This window comes from Triticum urartu, chromosome 3A, assembly GCF_056163025.1.
Source record: "Triticum urartu cultivar PI428250 chromosome 3A, HENAU_Tu73, whole genome shotgun sequence".
Classification (NCBI taxonomy): domain Eukaryota; kingdom Viridiplantae; phylum Streptophyta; class Magnoliopsida; order Poales; family Poaceae; genus Triticum; species Triticum urartu.
In genome coordinates this window covers 618451021-618472749 of record NC_141875.1, presented here as the reverse complement: position 1 = coordinate 618472749, position 21729 = coordinate 618451021, and the positions used below count along the sequence as shown (strand labels likewise).

At 48.7% G+C, this 21729-nt stretch overlaps 1 protein-coding gene across 1 annotated transcript; it reads right to left on the bottom strand.

Annotated features, from left to right (window-relative positions):
• Positions 1 to 525: 525 nt before the first annotated feature.
• On the bottom strand, positions 526 to 20631 carry LOC147980830 (uncharacterized). The gene is made up of 2 exons (XM_087516969.1): positions 20251 to 20631; positions 526 to 749 (listed from the first exon to the last, which is right to left on the bottom strand). Exons 1-2 carry the CDS (start codon positions 20629 to 20631, stop codon positions 591 to 593), a joined length of 540 nt encoding a protein of 179 aa, XP_087373095.1. The 3' UTR covers positions 526 to 590.
• Positions 20632 to 21729: the final 1098 nt, after the last annotated feature.

Here is a 21729-nt window from a genome sequence, read left to right as displayed (position 1 = left end):
ATAATCAAGAAAAAAAGGACGCATGCATGCAGCTCATAATCTAGTGCTGCATGAAAGAAATCACGCATATATGCATATTTTGTTTTATTTTCGTCCTATTTTACACTTACACATAGAGATGTATATTTATTTATAAAATATTGATAAAAAATTATATTTCTACAAGAGAAACCTTAAAGACACTAGCTAGGTTGATTCACATGCCAAGGAGGTCGCCACGCTTCCCGGGGCGCTCACCTCGCCTGCTCAGCCTCACTTGCTCTTCCGCGCCAGAGTAGGGGTCTCCCTTGCCGACAACCACTTTTCGTTGCTGGCTGACGATGATTTCGATTAGGAGACTGGGTACTTATCGGATTTGGATTGTAAGTATCGTTCGTCGTCTAAATACTTGCATTCTCCATTACACTTTATATTTTTTTTTCAAAAAGGGGGTTTACCCCAGCCTCTGCATCAGAAAGATGCATACGGCTCATATTATTAAAACGATAATCTAGTAACAAATTCTCCAAGTAACGTGGTGCGAAAATAAACAAAAGCTCAAAAGAGCTAAAACCCAAAGCCACAACCGGCTGGCAAATACAATAGGAGCACTACATGCCTATCCTATTACATGACCGCCATCCAAACCGGTTGAAAATATCCCGAGCTACCATCTCCCATCGGGTAGACGCAGTAACCAAACGCTCCCTGGCCTCCGCCGGAGTGAGTAGTGACCACATACGGATGAACGCCATGGCCCTGAAGCTAACCTGCATAAAGTGAATGTTTGTTGATCTGTTAAAGACTAAATCATTTCTGCAGTTCCATACTGCCCAGAATAAAGCACAAACGCCAACACGAATGTGTCTTGCAGTATCAGAATCGACCCCATCAAGCCATGTTCCAAATAACATGTTGATAGAGGTGGGCTGATTAATATTAAACGCAATATGAATCGACCGCCATAGAATCTTAGCCAACGTACAATCGAGAAAGAGGTGTTTGATGTTTTCATTATGATCGCAAAAGCTACACCTAGAAGAGCTCACCCAGTTGCATTTTGCCAGGTTATCCTTAGTCAAAATGACTTGTTTATGCACAAACCACATAAACACTTTGATTCGTAAGGGAACCTTTACTTTCCAAACGTGTATCGAGGAAGGGATGACGCTAGAGTTTATGACATCCAAATACATTGATTTGACCGAGAACACTCCATTCTTAGTAAGTTTCCAATACAGCTGATCTGGCTGCTGGGACAGCCGGACTTTCATTAAACGTCTAACAAGATGGAGCCAGGCCTCCCAACGATTTCCAACTAGCGTCCTCCGAAAACTAATATTGAGGGGAGTGGATTGTAAAATAGTTGCAACGTAGGCTTCTCTACGTCGCACAATGTTGTACAAAGTAGGATATTGAAGTGCAAGGGGGGTCTCCCCAAGCCACGTATCCTCCCAAAACCTCGTAGTAGCACCATTCCCGACAATAAATTTTGTCTTGTTGAAAAAGAGTTGTTTGACTCTCATCAAACCCTTCCAAAAAGGTGAGTCGGAAGGCCTCACATTCACCTGGGCCAAGGTTTTAGCATAAAGATACTTGTTATGAAAAATCTGTGCCCAAGTAGCCTCCGTCTCAGACGACAGTTTAAATAGCCACTTGCTAAGGAGACATATGTTTTTTACTTCCAGATTTTCAATACCTAGACCCCCTTGGTCCTTCGACCTACAGATTATATCCCACTTAGCAAGCCTATACTTTCGTTTAAGCTCATCATTCTGCCAAAAGAATCGAGATCGGTAGAAATCTAACCTTTTCCTGACACCCACCGGAACCTGGAAAAAGGATAAGAGAAACATAGGCATACTGGTAAGGACCGAATTAATCAGAATCAATCGTCCTCCGTATGACATGAGCTTCCCTTTCCAACAGCTCAATTTCTTTTCAAAACGATCCTCGATGCATTTCCACTCAAAGTTAGTCAGCTTACGATGATGAATGGGTATACCTAAGTACGTAAACGGTAATGAACCCAATTCACAGCCGAACAATTGTTTATACGTTTCCTGGTCCTCATTTGCTCTTCCGAAGCAAAACAATTCGCTCTTGTGGAAGTTAATTTTGAGCCCAGACAATTGTTCAAATAAGCATAACATCAGCTTCATGTTTCTTGCTTTCGCCAAGTCGTGCTCCATAAAGATGATAGTATCATCAGCATACTGAAGAATGGATATCCCTCCGTCAACTAGATGTGGAACCAGGCCACCTACCTGCCCTGCATCCTTTGCCCGACCTATTAAAATAGTCGGCATATCAGCCACTATGTTAAACAGGATTAGTGACATTGGGTCTCCTTGCCTTAGCCCCTTGTGTGTTTGGAAATAGTGTCCTATGTCGTCATTCACTTTAATCCCTACACTCCCTTTTTGCGTAAAGGAATCAATCTGGTTTCTCCAGGCCGGATCAAAACCTTTCATACGCAAAGCTTGTTGAAGGAAAGGCCATTTAACTTTATCATATGCTTTTTCAAAATCCACTTTAAAAACTACGCCATCAAGTTTTTTTGAGTGGATTTCATGGAGCAATTCATGCAAGACAACAACCCCTTCAAGGATATTTCTATCAGGCATGAAAGCAGTCTGGGACGGATGAACTACAGAGTGCGCAATCTGCGTAAGTCTGTTCGTCCCGACCTTGGTGAAGATTTTGAAACTCACATTAAGCAGACATATAGGCCCGAACTGCTCAATGCAAACAGCCTCTGTCTTCTTAGGAAGAAGAGTTATCATTCCAAAATTCAGCTTAAACAACTGAAGCTGTCCCTCAAAAAACTCATGAAACATGGGCATCAAATATTCCTTAATAAAATGCCAGCACTTTTTGTAGAACTCCGCCGGAAACCCATCCGGTCCCGGAGCCTTGTTATTCTCCATTTGTGCAATGGCCTCAAACACCTCTGTCTCCGAGAAAGGAGCAGTCAGGAGCTCATTCTCGGCAGTCTCAAGTTGAGGAACATCCTCAACCCTAGACTCATCTAACGACACAAAATTCTCTTCCGGGGGACCAAACAACTGCTTATAATAATTGGTAATGTAGACTTTCAGATTGTCTTGACCAACTATCGTCCCTTCGTCTTGTTCTAGTTGGAAAATTCTCTTTTTACGATGCTTCCCATTAGCAATCATATGAAAGAATTGAGTATTATCCTCGCCTTGTACTATTTTGCGAACCTTATCTCGCAACGCCCACTTCAATTCCTCCTCACGAAGAAGCTTTTTAAGTCGCATCTCCGCCTCCATCTTTGTTTCCAACTCACTGGAATCCAAGATAGAAGTTTCTGCTTTAGCTTCAAGGTTTTGAATAAGTAGAAGAAGTCTCTCCTTCTCCGCCTTATAAATTCCTGCATGTGCTTAGCCCATCCACGAAGGAACCTTCGGAGATGACGAATCTTGCATTGCCATCGCTTGATAGGCGTCCTTCCTCCTGAGTCTTTAGCCCACTCCCGAGCTAACAACTCAAGGAACCCTTCTCTTTCAAACCAGGCAAGTTCAAACGAGAAAATGTTCTTGTTGCCCACAAAAGTTTGAACTCTGGAGTCGACTAGTAACGGTGTATGATCAGAGACACCTCGTGTCAATGCCTGCACTGTTACCAAAGGAAACTTCTGAAAGGATCGATATGGTTGACTAGAGGGGGGGGTGAATAGGCAACTACCAATTTTTACTTTTCTTTACCAAATTAAACTTTGCATGAAAGTAGGTTGTCTAGATGTGCAACTAGGTGAGCAACCTATATGATGCAATAACAACAAGCTAACAAGCAAGCAAGAGAAGTAACACTAAAGAGCTTGCACAAGTAAAGGTAAGAGATAACCAAGAGTGGATCCGGTGAAGACGAGGATGTGTTACCAAAGTTCCTTCCTTTTGAGGGGAAGTACGTCTCCGTTAGAGCGGTGTGGAGGCACAATGCTCCCCAAGAAGCCACTAGGGCCACCGTATTCTCCTCACGCCCTCACACAATGCGAGATGCCGTGATTCCACTATTGGTGCCCTTGAAGGCGGCAACCGAACCTTTACAAACAAGGTTGGGGCAATCTCCACAACTTAATCGGAGGCTGCCAGCAAAACCACGGAGCTTCACCACAATGGACTATGGCTCCGTGGTGACCTCAACCGTCTAGGGTGCTCAAACACCCAAGAGTAACAAGATCCGCTAGGGATGAGTGGGGGAATCAAAAATCCCTTGGTGGAAGTGTAGATCGGGGCCTTCTCAACCACTCCCGAGCAAATCAACAAGTTTGATTGGCTAGAGAGATAGATCGGGCGAAAATGGAGCTTGGAGCATTTAATGGAGCTTGAGCAATAAATGGAGCTTGAGGGGGAAGAGGTAGGTCAAAGGGAAGAAGGGGACCCCTTTTTATAGTGGGGGCAACAATCCAACCGTTGCCCCTCACCAACCAGCCCCGCACAGGGCGGTACTACCGCTAAGAGGGGGCGGTACTACTGCTAGGTCAGCGGTACTGTCGCACCAGCCAGCGGCACTGCCGCGCAGAGGAGACTAGTAGGGAATAGGACCCAACGCGGTACTACGGCGGTGGTAGGGGCGATACTACCGCTCTTGAAATGGTACTACTGCCTCTACAACCGCAACTAGTGCCGCAAAACCCGACATGAGAAAAAGACCCCTCGAGTCGAGGCGGTAGGAGCCAGACAGCCTAGCGGTACTACGGCAGCGGGGTCACGGGCGGTACTACCGCTGTGGAGCGGAACTGCCGCTTGTGACCCTTCGGCCGTACTACCGCTGTTAGTGCGGTACCACCACTGGGACACTGAAGAGAGAGAGAGAATCTCTCCAAAGAGGCTGAGGACGAGGCGGTGCTGCCAGGCACCCCAGCGGTACTACTGTTGTGGAGTCACGGGCGGTACTACCGCTGTGGAGCGGTACTGCCGCTTGTGGCTCCTCAGCGGTACTACGGCTGGGTTGCGCGGTACTACCGCTGGGACCCAAACAGGACAAAGAAAAGCAGAGAGATCTCTTCAATGGAATGGAAAAGCTCGAAGGGTGAGAAGCTGATGTGTACGTGTTGATTCCACCCATGCAATACCCCAGCGGACCTCCTCTTGATAGTACGGTGCCCTCTACACAACTAGTCCACCGAGAGAGAAACGAAAGAGCTATACCGTCTTGAAAGACACTCCGAAGGGAAGAAAACATCTCGTGCCAGGGGTGAATCTGTGAACTATTCAAAGCACATGATTAGTCCGCAAACATGTTGTCATCAATCACCAAAACTACCTTGAGAGAGATATGCCGTAACAATCTCCCCCTTTTTGGTGGATTGATGACAACTAGGGATTTGCGCAAGGAAAAGAAATAAATGTAAGAAAACTAAGAACTACAAAATATAGACGGGCTCCCCCAGAATGTGTGCACCTAGTTAGAGGAACATTCGGAAAGCAAGACACACATATCCGGATCAACACTCCCCCTATATTTTATAGTCCAACAATTCTAAGCACAAGATATATGAGAGAAGAGTAAAAAACAGGACAAGCATGCAACTCATAATAAACTACAGTACTGAATAGACATAAGTAATAAGGTAGTGATAGGGAGCATATGTCTCACACCATATGTCTAGAACTTACGTCTCACAGGCACCAAACCAAACCAAACAAAGACACCGAGAGAACACACAAGAAAACACGGCAACAACACAAATCCCTACACTCTCTCCCCCTTCGGCAGCGAAACACCAAAAAGGGCAAAGAGTGACGCTACGACTCCATGTGATGGGAAGATGAGGATCTCGAACATCACATCTCAGCGTGATCGGCTGCATCTTCATCGTGGGTCGAAAACTGCTCGGCATCGGAGTCGGTCCAAGGGCAATGCTGATGAATCCATTCCTCCTCTTCAGTGATCTGACCCTCAGAACCACTGGCAACTGTCGCTCCCATCTGACGCATGAGCTCCTTGTGGCACATCCTGGCATGCTTCTCCGCCACATGAGTCATGTACTGACCATGAGACTCCATGCAGAAAAGCTTCTTCATCTTGCGTTTAAGCTTCTGTGCCCACGACGGTTCTGTACTAGAGGGCCCAAAGTCCTCCTCGTGATCATCAGTGGCAGCCCCACCCTCGGTCCCCATGGCAGCAGCAGCAGACGGACCCCCTGTTTGAGGCGCTGGGGTGACCCAATTGTCCTTCTTCCTCAGACGCTTGATCTCATGAGAAACCAAGTCTCCAGTTTCTAGCAACACTCTGGGATAGATCTGTGCCCAGGCCCTCTCAATGAGCCTCATGATGAATGGACCATATATCGGGCACTTGCGCTCAGACACGGCAGAGAGAAGTTCAGACCACATGACATGAGAAATATCCAGGCTCTCTCCAGTGTTTGCTTCCTTCTCATGCTGACAGAACAGAAGCATGTCCACGAGATAAGAGTGGACCATATCCAGATTCCCGATGCGAGGAAAGAGAGTCTCACGGAAGATACGATGAAGAATTTCCAGATAGGAGGCAACTCATAGGTTTTCTTCTTAGTCACTGGGTGAACTTTCACAGTGTAGTAGGGCCAAAGGGCTTGCTTGTGGGTGGACGTATCATTACGGTGAGGGCGGAAACCGACTGGAGTCTCAAGCCCGTGATCCACCACATCAAGTAACTCCATGAAAGCCTTCCACTTGACGGAAAGCAGCTTGCCATTGGTCATCCATGTCAGAGTTCTGTCGACATCTGTCCCAAGATGAACGGTGGCAAAGAATTGGGCCACCAAATCTGCATCGAAATCCTTGTTGAACTGCATGATCCTAAGAATGTTCAGCTGAGTGCACATCTGAAGGGCTTCGCCAAAGTACTCCGGGTCCTTCTCCATAGCATCAGTGTCAATGGAGCGAACATCAACAAAGAGATTCTTCTTGGCCTTGATCACATCAAAATAGATGGCAAACTGAAAACTGTTCCAGAACGGGCGGTTGACCAAAGTGGGTTCTTGGTCCACCTCATAGGGATTGCGGCGATGCTTTTCCCAAAACTCCTTGTTGGTCATCTCAGTCACAGTATTCCCCTTTGGCTTGTTGGTGGATCTCTTCAATTGCTGAGGAGGTGGAGGAACACTTGCGGATGCACTTGCTGGAGGCGGTTGGGTGCTCGAGGAACCACCGGCTGGCTCAGAGGTGCGGTAGCGTTTGGATGTTGCACGCCCGGGGTTGATACGGCGAGCTTGATGCTCAGAATGGCCATCACCTGGAGCCAAACACAAGAACACGCAAAACAACCAGAAAGAACGAGCATAAGCCAACAAACACAAAAAAAGGATCAAGGTAAGGCAGGAATATGATGGAATTTGGCATGCAGCGGTAGTACCGTGACATGCCCACGGTAGTACCGCCCCAAAGAGAGCGGTAGTACCGCTCGAGACGGAGAAACAGCAGTTTCCTACAGCACGAGGCGGAGAAACAGCGGTTCCCTACTACCGTGGTCAGATCTGGCACTACCGGCCTGCCAAATTCAAAAATATTCCTACCAAACTCTAATCGAGATAGTCTAGTTGCCTTCTCCAACCAACTCAAGCCTAGATTTAGCCAAAAATCTAGAGATGCTACCACCATTGCCCCTAAGAAACAAGATCTGAAAACGAGACAAAAGGAGACAAGGAACGGGGGCAATACCAGCATCCATGGCAAGAGAACGGGGTGGGGATCGACTCCACCAAAGGAAATGGAGAGGGACGCCCCGGAGACGGAGATCCGCCGGAGCCCTCCCGCGGCGAGTTGAGGCTGGAGAGAGGAAGAGGAAAGAGGGGGCGAAGCGAATGGGTATGGGGGAGAAGAAACCTCCCCCTGCCCCGATATAACCCCCTGGTCCCGTCCCTTAGCGGTAGTACCGTGCTGGGGGGCGGTAGTACCGCTTATGAGCGGTAGTACCGTGCACCACCAGCGGTAGTACCGCCCAGCACGCTGTGGCAACCAAACAACATGGCTTTTGCTCGAAGGAAAGACAAGAACGGCAAGAAAAGAGAGCACACCAGCAAACGACCAAGACACACCTCTTCAAAAGAGGGTGGTGGCCGAGGCCACCTATGTTTGAGTCAAGAGGTATGGCGCCGCGAAGATTTTAACCTTGGGCCCATGACCAAAACTCGTCTTTGAAACACAAGTACCATCAACAATGGCTAAAGTGAAAGACTTGATCAATTTATGCATAATGGGGGGAGGGAGAGTTCATTGAGAGAACAACACTCCCCTATGTCCATGCCTACACCTAAACTAGACAGCAAATTGAGCGTGGTGGGGTGTGCAAGGGTTCAAGCCACATTGCTCGAATCAATGATATTTAGCTCATGCCTTAACTCGCGAAATCTTGCTTCATCCAAGGGCTTCGTGAAAATATCTGCAAGGTTGTCATGAGTGTTGACATAGTTGAGCTCGATCTCTCCTCGCCTAATGTGATCCCGGATGAAGTGATACCGAATCTCAATATGCTTCGTCTTGAAGTGTTGCACCAGGTTGAGAGAGAACTTGATGGCACTTTCATTGTCACACCAAAGAGGCACTTTGTCACAAGTGACACCATAATCCTTTAAAGTTTGCCTCATCCATAGGAGTTGCGCACAACAACTACCGGCTGCAACATACTCCGCCTCAGTGGACGAGAGAGACACACAACTTGCTTTTTGGAAGACCAACTTACCAAAGAGCAACCAAGGAATTGGCACCCTCCGGAAGTGGACTTCCTATCCACTTTGTCTCCCGCCCAATCGGAATCCGAGTACCCTACAATCTTGAAGTTTGATCCTCTTGGGTACCACAAGCCAAAGTTTGGGGTATGAGCCAAATATCGAAAGCTTTCGTTTGACCGCCACATAGTGACTTTCCTTAGGTGCGGCTTGAAACCGTGCACAAATTCCCACACTCAACATGATGTCCGGTCTAGATGCACAAAGGTAAAGCAAGGATCCAATCATGGAACGATATACCTTTTGATCCACCACTTTACCATTGGGATCTAAGTCAAGTTGGTACTTGGTGGGCATTGGAGTGAAAGCCGGCTTGACGTCACTTAGCTTGAATCTCTTGAGCATGTCTTGAGTGTATTTGGATTGATTGATGAAGGTTCCTTCTCTTCTTTGCTTCACTTCGAACCCTAGAAATAACTTCAACTCTCCCATGGAGGACATCTCGAACTTTGAGGTCATGAGAGCGGCAAATTCCTCATTGAAAGCTTTGTTAGGAGAACCAAAGATAATGTCATCAACGTATAATTGGCATACAAACAACTCCCGTTTGACCTTCTTGGTAAAAAGAGTGGGGTCGATTAGCCCAACTTCAAAACCACGGTCTTGTAACAATTCGGTAAGGTGGTCATACCACGCACGTGGGGCTTGTTTAAGGCCATAGAGTGCCTTATCGAGTTGATACACATGATCGGGAAAGTAGGGATCCTCGAACGCGGGGGGTTGCTTGACGTAAACCAACTCATTAATAGGACCATTAAGAAAAGCACTTTTCACATCCATTTGTTGTAACTTAAAGTTATGATGAGAAGCATATGCAATCAACATGCGAATGGATTCAAGACGAGCAACGGGAGAAAAGGTTTCACCGTAGTCGATACCCTCGACTTGGGAGTAGCCTTGTGCTACCAAACGAGCCTTGTTGCGAATGATAATCCCATGGGCATCTTGCTTGTTCTTAAATATCCACTTGGTTCCTATGACATTGTGATTCCCGGTTGGTCTTGGCACCAATCTCCACACTTTGTTGCGCTCAAAGTTGTTGAGTTCTTCATGCATGGCATTGAGCCAATCCGGATCTTCTAGCGCTTCATAGACCTTGTGGGGTTCCACACAAGAGACAAACGCGTGATGCTCACAATAATTTGCTAATTGTCTATGAGTGCTTACCCCCTTTCTTAAGCTTCCAAGCACATTCGTCATGAGATGATCCTTGGTGGAGAGCTTGGAAGCAACCTTGGTGGCACGGCGCTCTAATTCCTCCTCGGGGGTGAGACAAGGAGTGGTCACTTGATCATCTTGAGCGTCGTCTTGGGCTTGTTCTTGTTCTTGAACTTTCTCGGAGGAGAGGACTTGACCTTGGGCATAACTTGATGTGTCAACACCGTCTTGAGCATGATCTTGCCCTTGGTCATGTTCTTGAGGATGAGGGCCTTCATGTTGTTCTTCGGAAGCGTGTGGGCCTTGGGTTGGTGATGGCTCCACTTGAGTGGAGCTTTGTCCTTCTCCTTCGGCCACAAGGGGTTCCTCAATGGGTAGGATAAAGCCAACACCCATTCTTCTTATGGCTTGGGGAGGAATTTCATCACCTACATCACAAGTGCCACTTTGCTCCACTTGGGAGCCGTTATTCTCATCAAACTCCATGTTACACGTCTCCTCAATAAGTCCCGTGGATTTATTGAGGACATGGTAAGCATGAGAGTTTGTAGCATAGCCAACAAATATGCCCTCATAAGCTCTAGCCTCAAATTTAGACAACCGAACACCTTTCTTGAGAATGAAACACTTACACCCGAATACCCAGAAGTACTTGAGATTGGGCTTGTTACCGGTGAGTATCTCATATGGAGTCTTGTTCAAGCCCTTGCGGAGGTAGAGCCGATTGGATGCATGACACGCGGTGTTGATGGCTTCGGCCCAAAAGTTGTACGGGGACTTGAACTCCGCCATCATGGTCCTTGCCGCATCCATCAACGTCCGGTTCTTCCTCTCCGCAACACCGTTTTGTTGAGGGGTGTAGGGTGCGGAATATTGATGCTTGATTCCCTCATCACTAAGAAATTCATCCAAGGTGTAGTTCTTGAACTCGGTGCCGTTGTCACTTCTTATTGTCAAGATCTTTGCATTGTGTTGACGTTGTGCTTCATTTGCAAAGTCAATGACAGTTTGTTGGGTCTCACTCTTCCTCTTGAAGAAATACACCCACGTGTACCTTGAGTAGTCATCCACAATCACCAAGCAATACTTCCTACCTCCAAGACTATCGAAGGAAGGAGTCCCAAAGAGATCCATGTGAATGAGCTACAAAGGCCTCTTCGAATAAATGATAGTCGTGGGAGGGTGAGCCTTCTCATGTAGCTTTCCTTCGATACAGGCACTGCAAGCACGATCTTTAGCAAAACTAACATTTGTTAGTCCACGGACATGGTCCCCCTTGAGGAGACTTTGCAAAGATCTCATATTGACATGGGCTAAACAGCGATGCCAAAGCCATCCCACATCAACTTTAGCCATTAGGCACGTCGCGGTCTTAGTGGGTCGCTCCGAAAAGTTAATCACGTATAGACCGTTCTCGACATGCCCAACAAAAGCTACTTTAAGAGTCTTGCTCCACAAGAGGGCCACGGTATCGATATCAAAGAAAGTGGCAAAGCCCATGATTGCAAGTTGACGAACCGAAAGTAAATTTTATGCAAGGGACTCAACAAGCATGACCTTCTCGATCGTGAGATCATGAGAGATGACCACCTTGCCAAGTCCCAATACCTTAGAAGATGAGGCGTCACCCCATTCGACATTGGTGGGCATAGATGGAACCTTGTGCACGTCCACCACCAAGTCCTTGCTTCCGGTCATATGATTTGTAGCTCCGCTATCGAGCAACGATGATCCACCACCGGAAGCAAACACCTACAAGAGATCAATGCTTGGTTTTAGGTACCCATTTTGTAATGGGTCCTTTGATGTTAGTAACAAGGGTCTTTGGAACCCAAATAGACCATTCAATGTACTCATGAAGAGAACCAACAAATTTGGCATAAACATGCCCATCACTAGCACGGCATAACACATAAGAAGGGTTAAAATCGCCGGCTTTGTTGGGAGGGGTGGCATTGCCCTTCTTGACATTGCCGCCCTTTGCAGTGTTCTTTTTCTTCTCCTCGGAGGCACTCTCTCCCTCCTTCACAAAGGTTTGCATGAGAGGATGAGGTCTTTTGGTCTTGTCATTCTTCTTCTTGTTCTTGGAGTCAGGCACGTACCTAACCCCTTCCTTGGCCACAACTACCCTTTGGTTGATCAAGAGATCATTGAGGTTCTTCTTGCCTTGTATGCAAGTCGCAAGACCTCTCTCAAGTTGCTCCTTCAACTTAGCATTTTCCTAAACAAGATGTATATGCTCACAACACGGGTTAGTAGCATTTGCATTGTCAATTAAAACCATATGAGGAAAAGTCGTTTCTCCTTAGTTAGCTTCACTTGGAGTTGATCATGAGACTCCTTGAGACTAGCGTGAATACCCTTCAAGGCCTTGTGGGCCTTGTCAAGTATATCAAACTCCTCTTTGAGTCTAGCAAGATCGACCCCAAGTTTGGTCTTCTCGGAATTTAGCACACGAGAAACAATGAGGACATGATCATAATCTTTCTTTAACTTAGCATGATCAACGTTGTGTGACTCCTCAAGAGCCAAATGAAGACCACGCTCTTCCTCAAGAGCATTGGAAAGATCCGAAATCTCATCGGCATAGTCACGACTATGCCCTTCCATCTTAGTGATGGTGTTTTCGTGAGCCTCGATCATGTCATTGGCTTCACCAAGTTGTTCCAAGAGAGCAACAAAGTGCTTCTTGGATTTTCCCTTGAGTTTTCCCATAAAGACCTCAAACTCATTAGCCTCCACATTATCTTCATCAAGTTCATTAATGTTATCCGCCGGAGAAGGATGATTAATGATGGTAGTTTTGATGTTGGAGGTTACCTTGTTGGTGGCTTTAGCCATGAGGCACTTGGCGGTGATGATCTCATTGGGTGAGTCGAAGAGAGATACCCGTGGAGTCGTCGCAATGGCAACGGAGGCCATGGCAACCGACTCATCACTTTCATCATCATCATCATCCTCATTGTACTCTTCTTGTACCACCAATGCCTTGGGAGGAGTCTTCTTGGTGAAGTTGCTCTTGTTGGGGAACGACTTGGCCTTGTCCTTTCGGATGAGCTTGCCACCATTGTCTTCCCTCTTCTCATATGGGCATTCTGCAACAAAATGACTCACGTTGCCGCAATTGTAGCAAGTCCTTACACGTTGCTTGCTCTTCGTGCCACTTGAGTTGTTTTTGCTAAAGTTTGGCCTTGAGTTTTTCTTGCTCCAAAATTGCCTTGAAGCAAGTGCCATGTGTTCATGATATGCATACTTCGTATCTTCGGGGTTGCTCTCCTCTTCTTCCTCTTCTTCTTCTTCAACAGTGAGCTTGGCCTTCAATGCAAGGTTAGGCCTCTTTGCCCTTTGAGAAGGAAGCACCGCATTGTCGGCGGTCTTGTCCAAAATGTTCATGGCCACAAACTCATCCAACACTTCGCTTGAGGTCAAAGTGTGGAAGTCCGGTCTTTGACGAATGACAGAGGACATGGCCTTGTGATAGGGCATCATTGCCTTGAGGAATTTTCGCTTGATCCAATTGTCATCCGTGTCCTTGCTCCCTTGATCTCGTAGTGAGACCGCGAGTTTGGTTACTCTCCGATAAAGATCACGAGGTTCTTCATCTTCTTTCATTGCAAACTCATCGGCCTCATCTTGTACCACTTCATAGTTGGAGCGTTGAATGCTTGCGCTTCCCCGGTAGAGAGAGACAACACAATGCCATGCATCTTTGGCCAAGGCAAAGGGACAAAGGTGAGGTTGGTCTTCGGGTGGAATTGCATCTTGAATGATGAAGAGAGCATTCTCATTGAATTGATTGTCCGCGGCTTCTCGAGGAGTGAAGTTGCTTGGATCATGTGGATAGAAACCTTCTTCAATGATTCTCCAAAGGTTAGTGTTCACATGATTTAAATGATGTTTAAAGCGGTAAACCCAAGAATCAAAGTCCTCATTTTTCACAATCTTAGGGGGAGGACCAGCATAATTCAAATGAGTGGAAGTAACCGGTCCACCATAAACAAGTGGTGGTTCCACATGGGCAAAGATGCCGGTGCCATTCTTACCACTAGAAGAAGGAGCCTTTTCACTACTAGCTTCCCCCTTGTCGGGGATAGCATCCGTCACCTTGTTGGCGGGATCACCCACTTTCAACGGTGCGGTGGAAAGTTTAAGCCCCTCAAGAAATTTAGTAAACATGCTTTCAACTTCGGTCATCATGGAGATTTTCAATGTCTCCAAGGCCACATTGAACTCCTCACGAGAGACCGAGGTTCCCCCATCGCCCGTAGACGAGATCGGATTCACACCGGAGTGTTCCTCCACACCGTCTACGGTATCAACCATACTCTTTGGATGGTAAAGTCCTTAATAAAGAGACGAGGCTCTGATACCAATTGAAAGGATCGATATGCTTGACTAGAGGGGGGGTGAATAGGCAACTACCAATTTTTACTTTTCTTTACCAAATTAAACTTTGCATCAAAGTAGGTTGTCTAGATGTGCAACTTTGTGAGCAACCTATATGATGCAATAACAACAAGCATACAAGCAAGCAAGAGAAGTAACACTAAAGAGCTTGCACAAGTAAAGGTAAGAGATAACCAAGAGTGGATCCGGTGAAGACGAGGATGTGTTACCGAAATTCCTTCCTTTTGAGGGGAAGTACGTCTCCGTTAGAGCTGTGTGGAGGCACAATGCTCCCCAAGAAGCCACTAGGGCCACCGTATTCTCCTCACGCCCTCACACAATGCGAGATGCCGTGATTCCACTATTGGTGCCCTTGAAGGCGGCAACCGAACCTTTACAAACAAGGTTGGGGCAATCTCCACAACTTAATCGGAGGCTCCCAACAAAACCACCAAGCTTCACCACAATGGACTATGGCTCCGTGCTGACCTCAACCGTCTAGGGTGCTCAAACACCCAAGAGTAACAAGATCCGCTAGGGATGAGTGGGGGAATCGAAAATCCCTTGGTGGAAGTGTAGATCGGGGCCTTCTCAACCACTCCCGAGCAAATCAACAAGTTTGATTGGCTAGAGAGATAGATCAGGCGAAAATGGAGCTTGGAGCATTCAATGGAGCTTGAGCAATAAATGGAGCTTGAGGGGGAAGAGGTAGGTCAAAGGGAAGAAGGGGACCCCTTTTTATAGTGGGGGCAACAATCCAACCGTTGCCCCTCACCAACCAGCCCCGCACAGGGCGGTACTACCGCTAAGAGGGGGCGGTACTACCACTAGGTCAGCGGTACTGCCGCACCAGCCAGTGGCACTGCCGCGCAGAGGAGACTAGTAGGGAATAGAACCCAACGCGGTACTACGGCGGTGGTAGGGGTGATACTACCGCTCCTGAAACGGTACTACCGCCTCTACAACCGCAACTAGTGCCGCAAAACCCGACACGAGAAAAAGACCCCTCGAGTCGAGGCAGTAGGAGCCAGACAGCCCAGCGGTACTACGACAGCGGGGTCACGGGCGGTACTACCGCTGTGGAGCGGAACTGCCGCTTGTGACCCTTCGGCCGTACTACCGCTGTTAGTGCGGTACCACCGCTGGGACATTGAAGAGAGAGAGAGAGAATCTCTCCAAAGAGGCTGAGGACGAGGCGGTGCTGCCAGGCACCCCAGCGGTACTACTGCTGTGGAGTCACGGGCGGTACTACCGCTGTGGAGCGGTACTACCGCTTGTGGATCCTCAGCGGTACTACGGCTGGGTTGCGCAGTACTACCGCTGGGACCCAGACAGGACAAAGAAAAGCGGAGAGATCTCTTCAATGGAATGGAAAATCTCGGAGGGTGAGAAGCTGATGTGTACGTGTTGATTCCACCCATGCAATACCCCAGCGGACCCCCTCTTGATAGTACGGTGCCCTCTACGCAACTAGTCCACCGAGAGAGAAACGAAAGAGCTACACCGTCTTGAAAGACACTCCGAAGGGAAGAAAACGTCTCGTGCCAGGGGTGAATCTGTGAACTATTCAAAGCACATGATTAGTCCGCAAACATGTTGTCATCAATCACCAAAACTACCTTGAGAGAGATATGCCGTAACAACTTCTGTTCCCATTCGACACTTTCTAGGACACGGTCAAGTTTCTCAAACGTCGGTACCGGTAACGAATTAGCCCAAGTGAATTTCCTACCCGAGAGCTCTATCTCTCTGAGATCCAAGCTTTCGATAATAGTGTTAAACATAAACGACTATCTGCCGTCAAAATTGTCATTATTCTTTTCCTCTTTTCTTCGGATAATGTTGAAATCCCGCCCCCACTAAGAGAGGAAGCTGTTCGTTACCACAAACAAGAACCAGATCCGCCAAAAATTCTGGCTTGAGCTCTGGTTGTGCAGCTCCGTAAATCGCCACCAACGCCCAATCAAACCCATCTGCCTTAGTTCTAACTCGAAACTTGACAGCAAACTCCCCCAAAACTACAGTCCGAACTTCCAACGTTCCGCACTTAACCCCACCGGATCTTCCTCGAGGGGGGAGGCAATGCCAGTCAAAATCTACCCCCCGGACAAAGTGGCAAGAAATTGTGAAGTGAAGTTGCTTCTTCCAGTCTCAGACAATGCAATAAAATACAAATGATGTTCAAGAGAAGCATCCGCTAGAAACCTTCTTTTAGCCAAGTCTCTAAGACCTCTGCTATTCCAGAAAATGCCTCTCATAATTCATCATGAAATTTTTTGGCAGTACGTATCCTAGCACTCCTACGCGCTGCCGAGGCTGGATAAACCTTCCGTTTCCACGTCCGTTTTGGCTTAATGTGACCATCAGCCTGATCACCACACTCATTCTCTGCTTCTAGCACCAAGGGCTCATCAGCATGAAGAAACGTCTCAGGATTGGTGTCCTCCTCCGTCTCGGGTAATGCAGGGTCAAGATCGGCACACAAGCCATCAAGAACCCTAACCCCAAGCGCATCTATCTTCGAGTCGTTCATAGGTTTAACTGCAGCAATGTGACGAATCATATCTACCGCACGTTCAGCTTCCAAATCAAGAATGTCGTTAACCGACCTAGATATCTCAGTACCATTATTACCAAGTGAAACTCCTATTTGATTTGCATTATGAATAATTTCATCATCAGTAAAATGCAAAATGGAATTCGACTTATTAATAGACATACCAGTGGAGATCTCGACGTCACGCAACTTGGCAGCCCTCAAAGCACACCTGAGCTGCATGTCATCAATGCCAGGCTGCTCCTGCAACCTCCCGCTGACCCGCCTCCCCTGGGAGACAGGATCCGGGATACTGCCAAAGGCGATGACCTCCTCGCGTGAAGCTCTGCTAGGGGAAATGCCTCCTACCCATCCCCCAACAGCGGCGCCCCGGGCCGTAGCCACCGGGGCAGGAGAACAAAACGGCGACGACTCCCGCGGCATGTCCACGGGCGACCCGCCGACAGCAGGGACCGGGGAAACCCTTGCGCGGTGCTCCGAAGAGGAAGCCGGTGAGACGGCCGCGTCACCCGACCCTCCCACCGCAACGGGGCACGGAGTGATGGCAGCCTCCTGCACGGCCACACCTCCGCCCGCGCGCGGTGACGTGGAGATGAATGCCGAGCCCGCCGTGGGCGCCGTCGGCGTCATCATCACAGGGGACCGGGCCTCCTGCCCGCATGCCCCACCCATACCCGCCGGAGAGCCCAAGGAGCCCCTAGCCACCATGCAGGCATTGGGCCCCCTCGAGGTCGGTGCAGACATAGCACAAGAGGGCGGGTCCTCCTGCCCGCCCATATCCGCCGAAGCGTCCAGCGAGGCCGTCACCTCCATCCTAGGCAACGGAGATGAAGGAGGAGTAACATGAACCTCCTGTCCATTGGTTCCTCCCGGTCCATCGAAGATCAAAACATAGTCATGCCCCGTAATCACCGGCGGCAAATGTTCGGACGGATCATCCATATCCACGCGATCACTCCAAAGACAAGGAGGCGCTGAAAAAGCTCCTACGGATCCAAGCTGCAACATATTAGACGAAACAGTCGGCGATTTCCCCTGAGCAGACTCTCCTGCCTTAGTCGAATCCACAAGCCCGGAAGCCTTGTCACCATCATTTTGTGCACTACCACCCTGGTTCCCAGGAACACCTCCCCCCTCAGAAGTATCCATATGATGAATCTCCTCAAATCCCTGAAACAGATCAGGGTCCTCATATTCGACATCCAACATATAAGCAATGCCCTCGTAAGTCCATCTTACCACATCTGGCAGGAACTCGATGTTAGCCACACTAACCAGCAAGCGCGCCACACCATGAGCACGCGTGAAGGGCATATCCACCTGCTCCGTCTTACCGAGCAAGGATCCCAGGCTCCATGTGACCAAGAAGTTATCCAGAGGTTCAAATGGCGCCCCCGAAATACGAACCCAAATCTGAGTCAGCGGCATACCCTGAGGCTCCTTCTTTTTCCACTCATAGAACTGTAACACAAAACTTGTGCCGGTAACTCTACTCATGCCAAACTTGAGAATCCTCTTCTGATCCTCCTTAGATGGAAAGTCCACTTTGAAAGTCTGTTCTGATAACTTCACTAGAGACCAGTTAAAGTTCCTCGGTGCCAACTCCCGCAACTGCTGAATAATTTGAGCTTCAGTGAGAGGTCCATTAACCACCTTAACCACCCCAGGGAAGGAGGTTTCAATGACAGGAGCCACCGGAGCCACACTTGGTGTCTCAAAAAACATCAACTCAGAACAACAAAGCCCATAGATGTTAACCGTCGGTTTGGGCCCAAGAAGAAGCGGACACTCCGCCGTCACATGTTTCGGTTTCCGACAAATATCACATAACTCAGCAGAGCAATCAACCATAAAGTGTCCCGTCTCACCACACCGGTAACAGAGCAGCTTTTTCTTCTTAGTCGCCCATTTGGACGGCTTGTCACCCCCGACCTTCTCTGAACCTTTGTCGGAAGCAGCATCATCAGGCTGAGTGGTCACTGGTACTGTCACATCGGCGAGGGCCCGAACCGTCTCCACCGCAGCCTGAGTAAGACCAGCATCATCGGTGGACATCTCCTCAAGTGTCGTGACCTGCCCCGTGGCAACAGGCAGGTTGCTCGGAGGAGGAGGCTGCCGGTGACCACCACGACCTCCTCGGTAGCGTCCCCGGAATCGATTATTCGGGCCAACCGCACCCTCAACAAAATTCCCTGGTGGTCCTTGAAACCCTCGACCGGTAGCACCGTGATCATTCCAACCATAGCCCCGCCCACCACCGGTGGACGACGAACCGCGATGAAGGCCATGTCCGTAAGCGTTGTAGCCATCATCACCCCACTGACCACGGGAGGGGGGGGTTGCGGCTGTCACCTGCGAATGCGCCCGAACCACGGCCACCTACGCCATTGGCAGCACCACCCCGCCCGCCAGCCATCTGTCTAGGCCAACGCTGCGGCAGAGGGGGCGCAACTGCTGGCGACGGCTGCGCCGCAGCCCTGGCAGCAGGAACCGCAGCCCGCGCTGGCGCTGCAGCAGCCGCAGCAGCCAGCACAGCCGTAGTCTGGGCCCCCGATGCCGCTTGAGTCTTCGCCAATGGCTGAGCCTTGGGCGGCATCTCGTTCTCGCCTACCATCGTCACAAGCACGCCAAAGTCGCCTGATGCCCGCCTCGCTCGTCCACGCACAGCCGAAGGAAAACCGATCCGTCCGCAGCGGCGAACCCTAGCGATAACAACGTTTCGGCAGAGAGGACCCAATCATGCATGCGACGACACGCCGACCGATGTGATCTCATGCACGTAAGCCTCCACAGCCCGTTCGACACCAGCCGGTTTTGCCTGGGCCTTTAGCCCCGCTAATCCCGGCCCGCCCACTTCCAAATCTCCCTCACCCGACGGCCCAGACGCTTGTGCACCCGCGCAGAGGCCCACCTTCTCCAGTCCATCAGGTCCCAGCAGATCGTTCAAACACAAGATCCGCTCCGCCCGAATCACGCACGAACGGTCGGTCATCGGCTTCGGCGCCTGCGCCACCGGCGGCCGCCGTGCTTTCTTCTTCTTCCGCGTGACAAGAGTCCAATTTTCTGGCAAAAAGTCTAACAACACTACCGGTTCTCTCATTACCTTAGGAATTGGACCGCTCCACGGCTTCATGGCCGGTCTAGAAGTTTGAGATGATGAGCGCCACCGTTCGGTCTTGATCTTAGGCTCCGGCGATGAACCAGCGATCTGCGAGGCCAGGGGAACTCTGGCATTCTTCATGGGGATATGGCCCTGGACCTGCTCCTCCTCGTCATCACTCTCTAGAAGCGCCCAAAACCGCCCTCCCGGTCTTGCAGGAACCATCGGCTCCGTCAGATCGATTAGCACCGGTGACTTCGGTTGTACATCCACCTGCATACATTCTCCAACGACCACTTCATAAATATCGAGAATGAATCTAAAACCAACCTCAATCTTGCCGTCGTCCGGGAGATAATCGCCAGTGAGGACGTCGTTCTCCAGATCAAGGAGAGTCGTCCATCGCGAGCGCGGAGTAAATCGAAGACGCCCTTCGATCCAAATGACAGGATCTTTCCCGTCGGAGAAAAACGCCTGCCACTGCACCCATCGCGCCTCCTCCCGTCCGATCTCACCGCGCGGAAGATCGCCACGAGCGCCACCCGATCCCGTCGGCTCCTCCTTTCCGCCCAACGCCGCCGCCGCTAGGGTAATAGGAGACACCGGATGGATCTGATGTGTAGCTGCACGGCCGCCGGGATGGGATTGAAGAGCAAGCGGCGGTAGTCCGGCCGCCTCTGGTGGCCTCGTCTCCGCCTCCCGGTCGTCCATCTCTCCGCCTGTCTTTTTTCCTCTGCGGTGTTCCGTCTCTGTCGGTCTGCAATAAACCTGGTAGCTTCTTGGTAGACTTCGCCAAAATCGCACTTTATATGGCGAGGATTGCTAGAAGTAGTAAAAAAAATGAAGAAAGCTATTAAGCTTCGGGAGAGCACAAAATCGCACAATACCTTTGCTACAAAGGATTGTTCTGTAGCTCAAGCAATTATTGATGATGTGTACCCAACTTGTGAGCTTCAAACATTAGGGGAAAAAGATGTTGAGATTATGGGAATTGGGGGAAAATACTTGAATGGGGATCGATGTGATGAATGGTGAATTTGTAAAGATGAAGATGAATAATAGTAATTTTCATCTATCCTCAAGTTCTGGTTAGAGAATATGATTGATTTTGGGGAATTAGCTGTTGAGAATTGTCGAGTTATCACTAAGGAGCAGACAAACAACAAGGCAAAAGGAAAAAGTTCACACTCTTGCATGGACGAGAGACCTGAAAATGTTTGCGGGCTGGGGTTGTGGCCTACTTTTGACCCCGGAGGCCCTGGGTTGTTGAGACCAGAAGCATATTGTAAAAATACGCTTTCTAATTCCTTTATCTACGATATCTAAATAGCTAGACCTCACTATTAGGAATTCTCTCGCTTCTCCTTAAGTCACATCATATAAATTGATTTAACCGTTGGATATACTAGATCATTCTATAATAGCCATCATATCTACACAATAAGAGCCACTTCACCACCCACATGTAGGGACCGACGCACGCATGCAAATGCATGTGGTAACTGACGCCTAAAGGGTGTTTTATAATCAAGAAAAAAAGGACGCATGCATGCAGCTCATAATCCAGTGCTGCATGAAAGAAATCACGCATATATGCATATTTTATTTTATTTTTGTCATATTTTACACTTACACATAGAGATGTATATTTATTTATAAAATATTGATAAACAATTATATTGCTACAAGAGAAACCTTAAAGACACAAGCTAGGTTGATTAGTTCCGTGCAGTTTTTATTTCATACAAACTCCCGCAACAACACGCGGGTATTCTTCTAGTTCATATAAATTGCCACCCCTTGCCACAC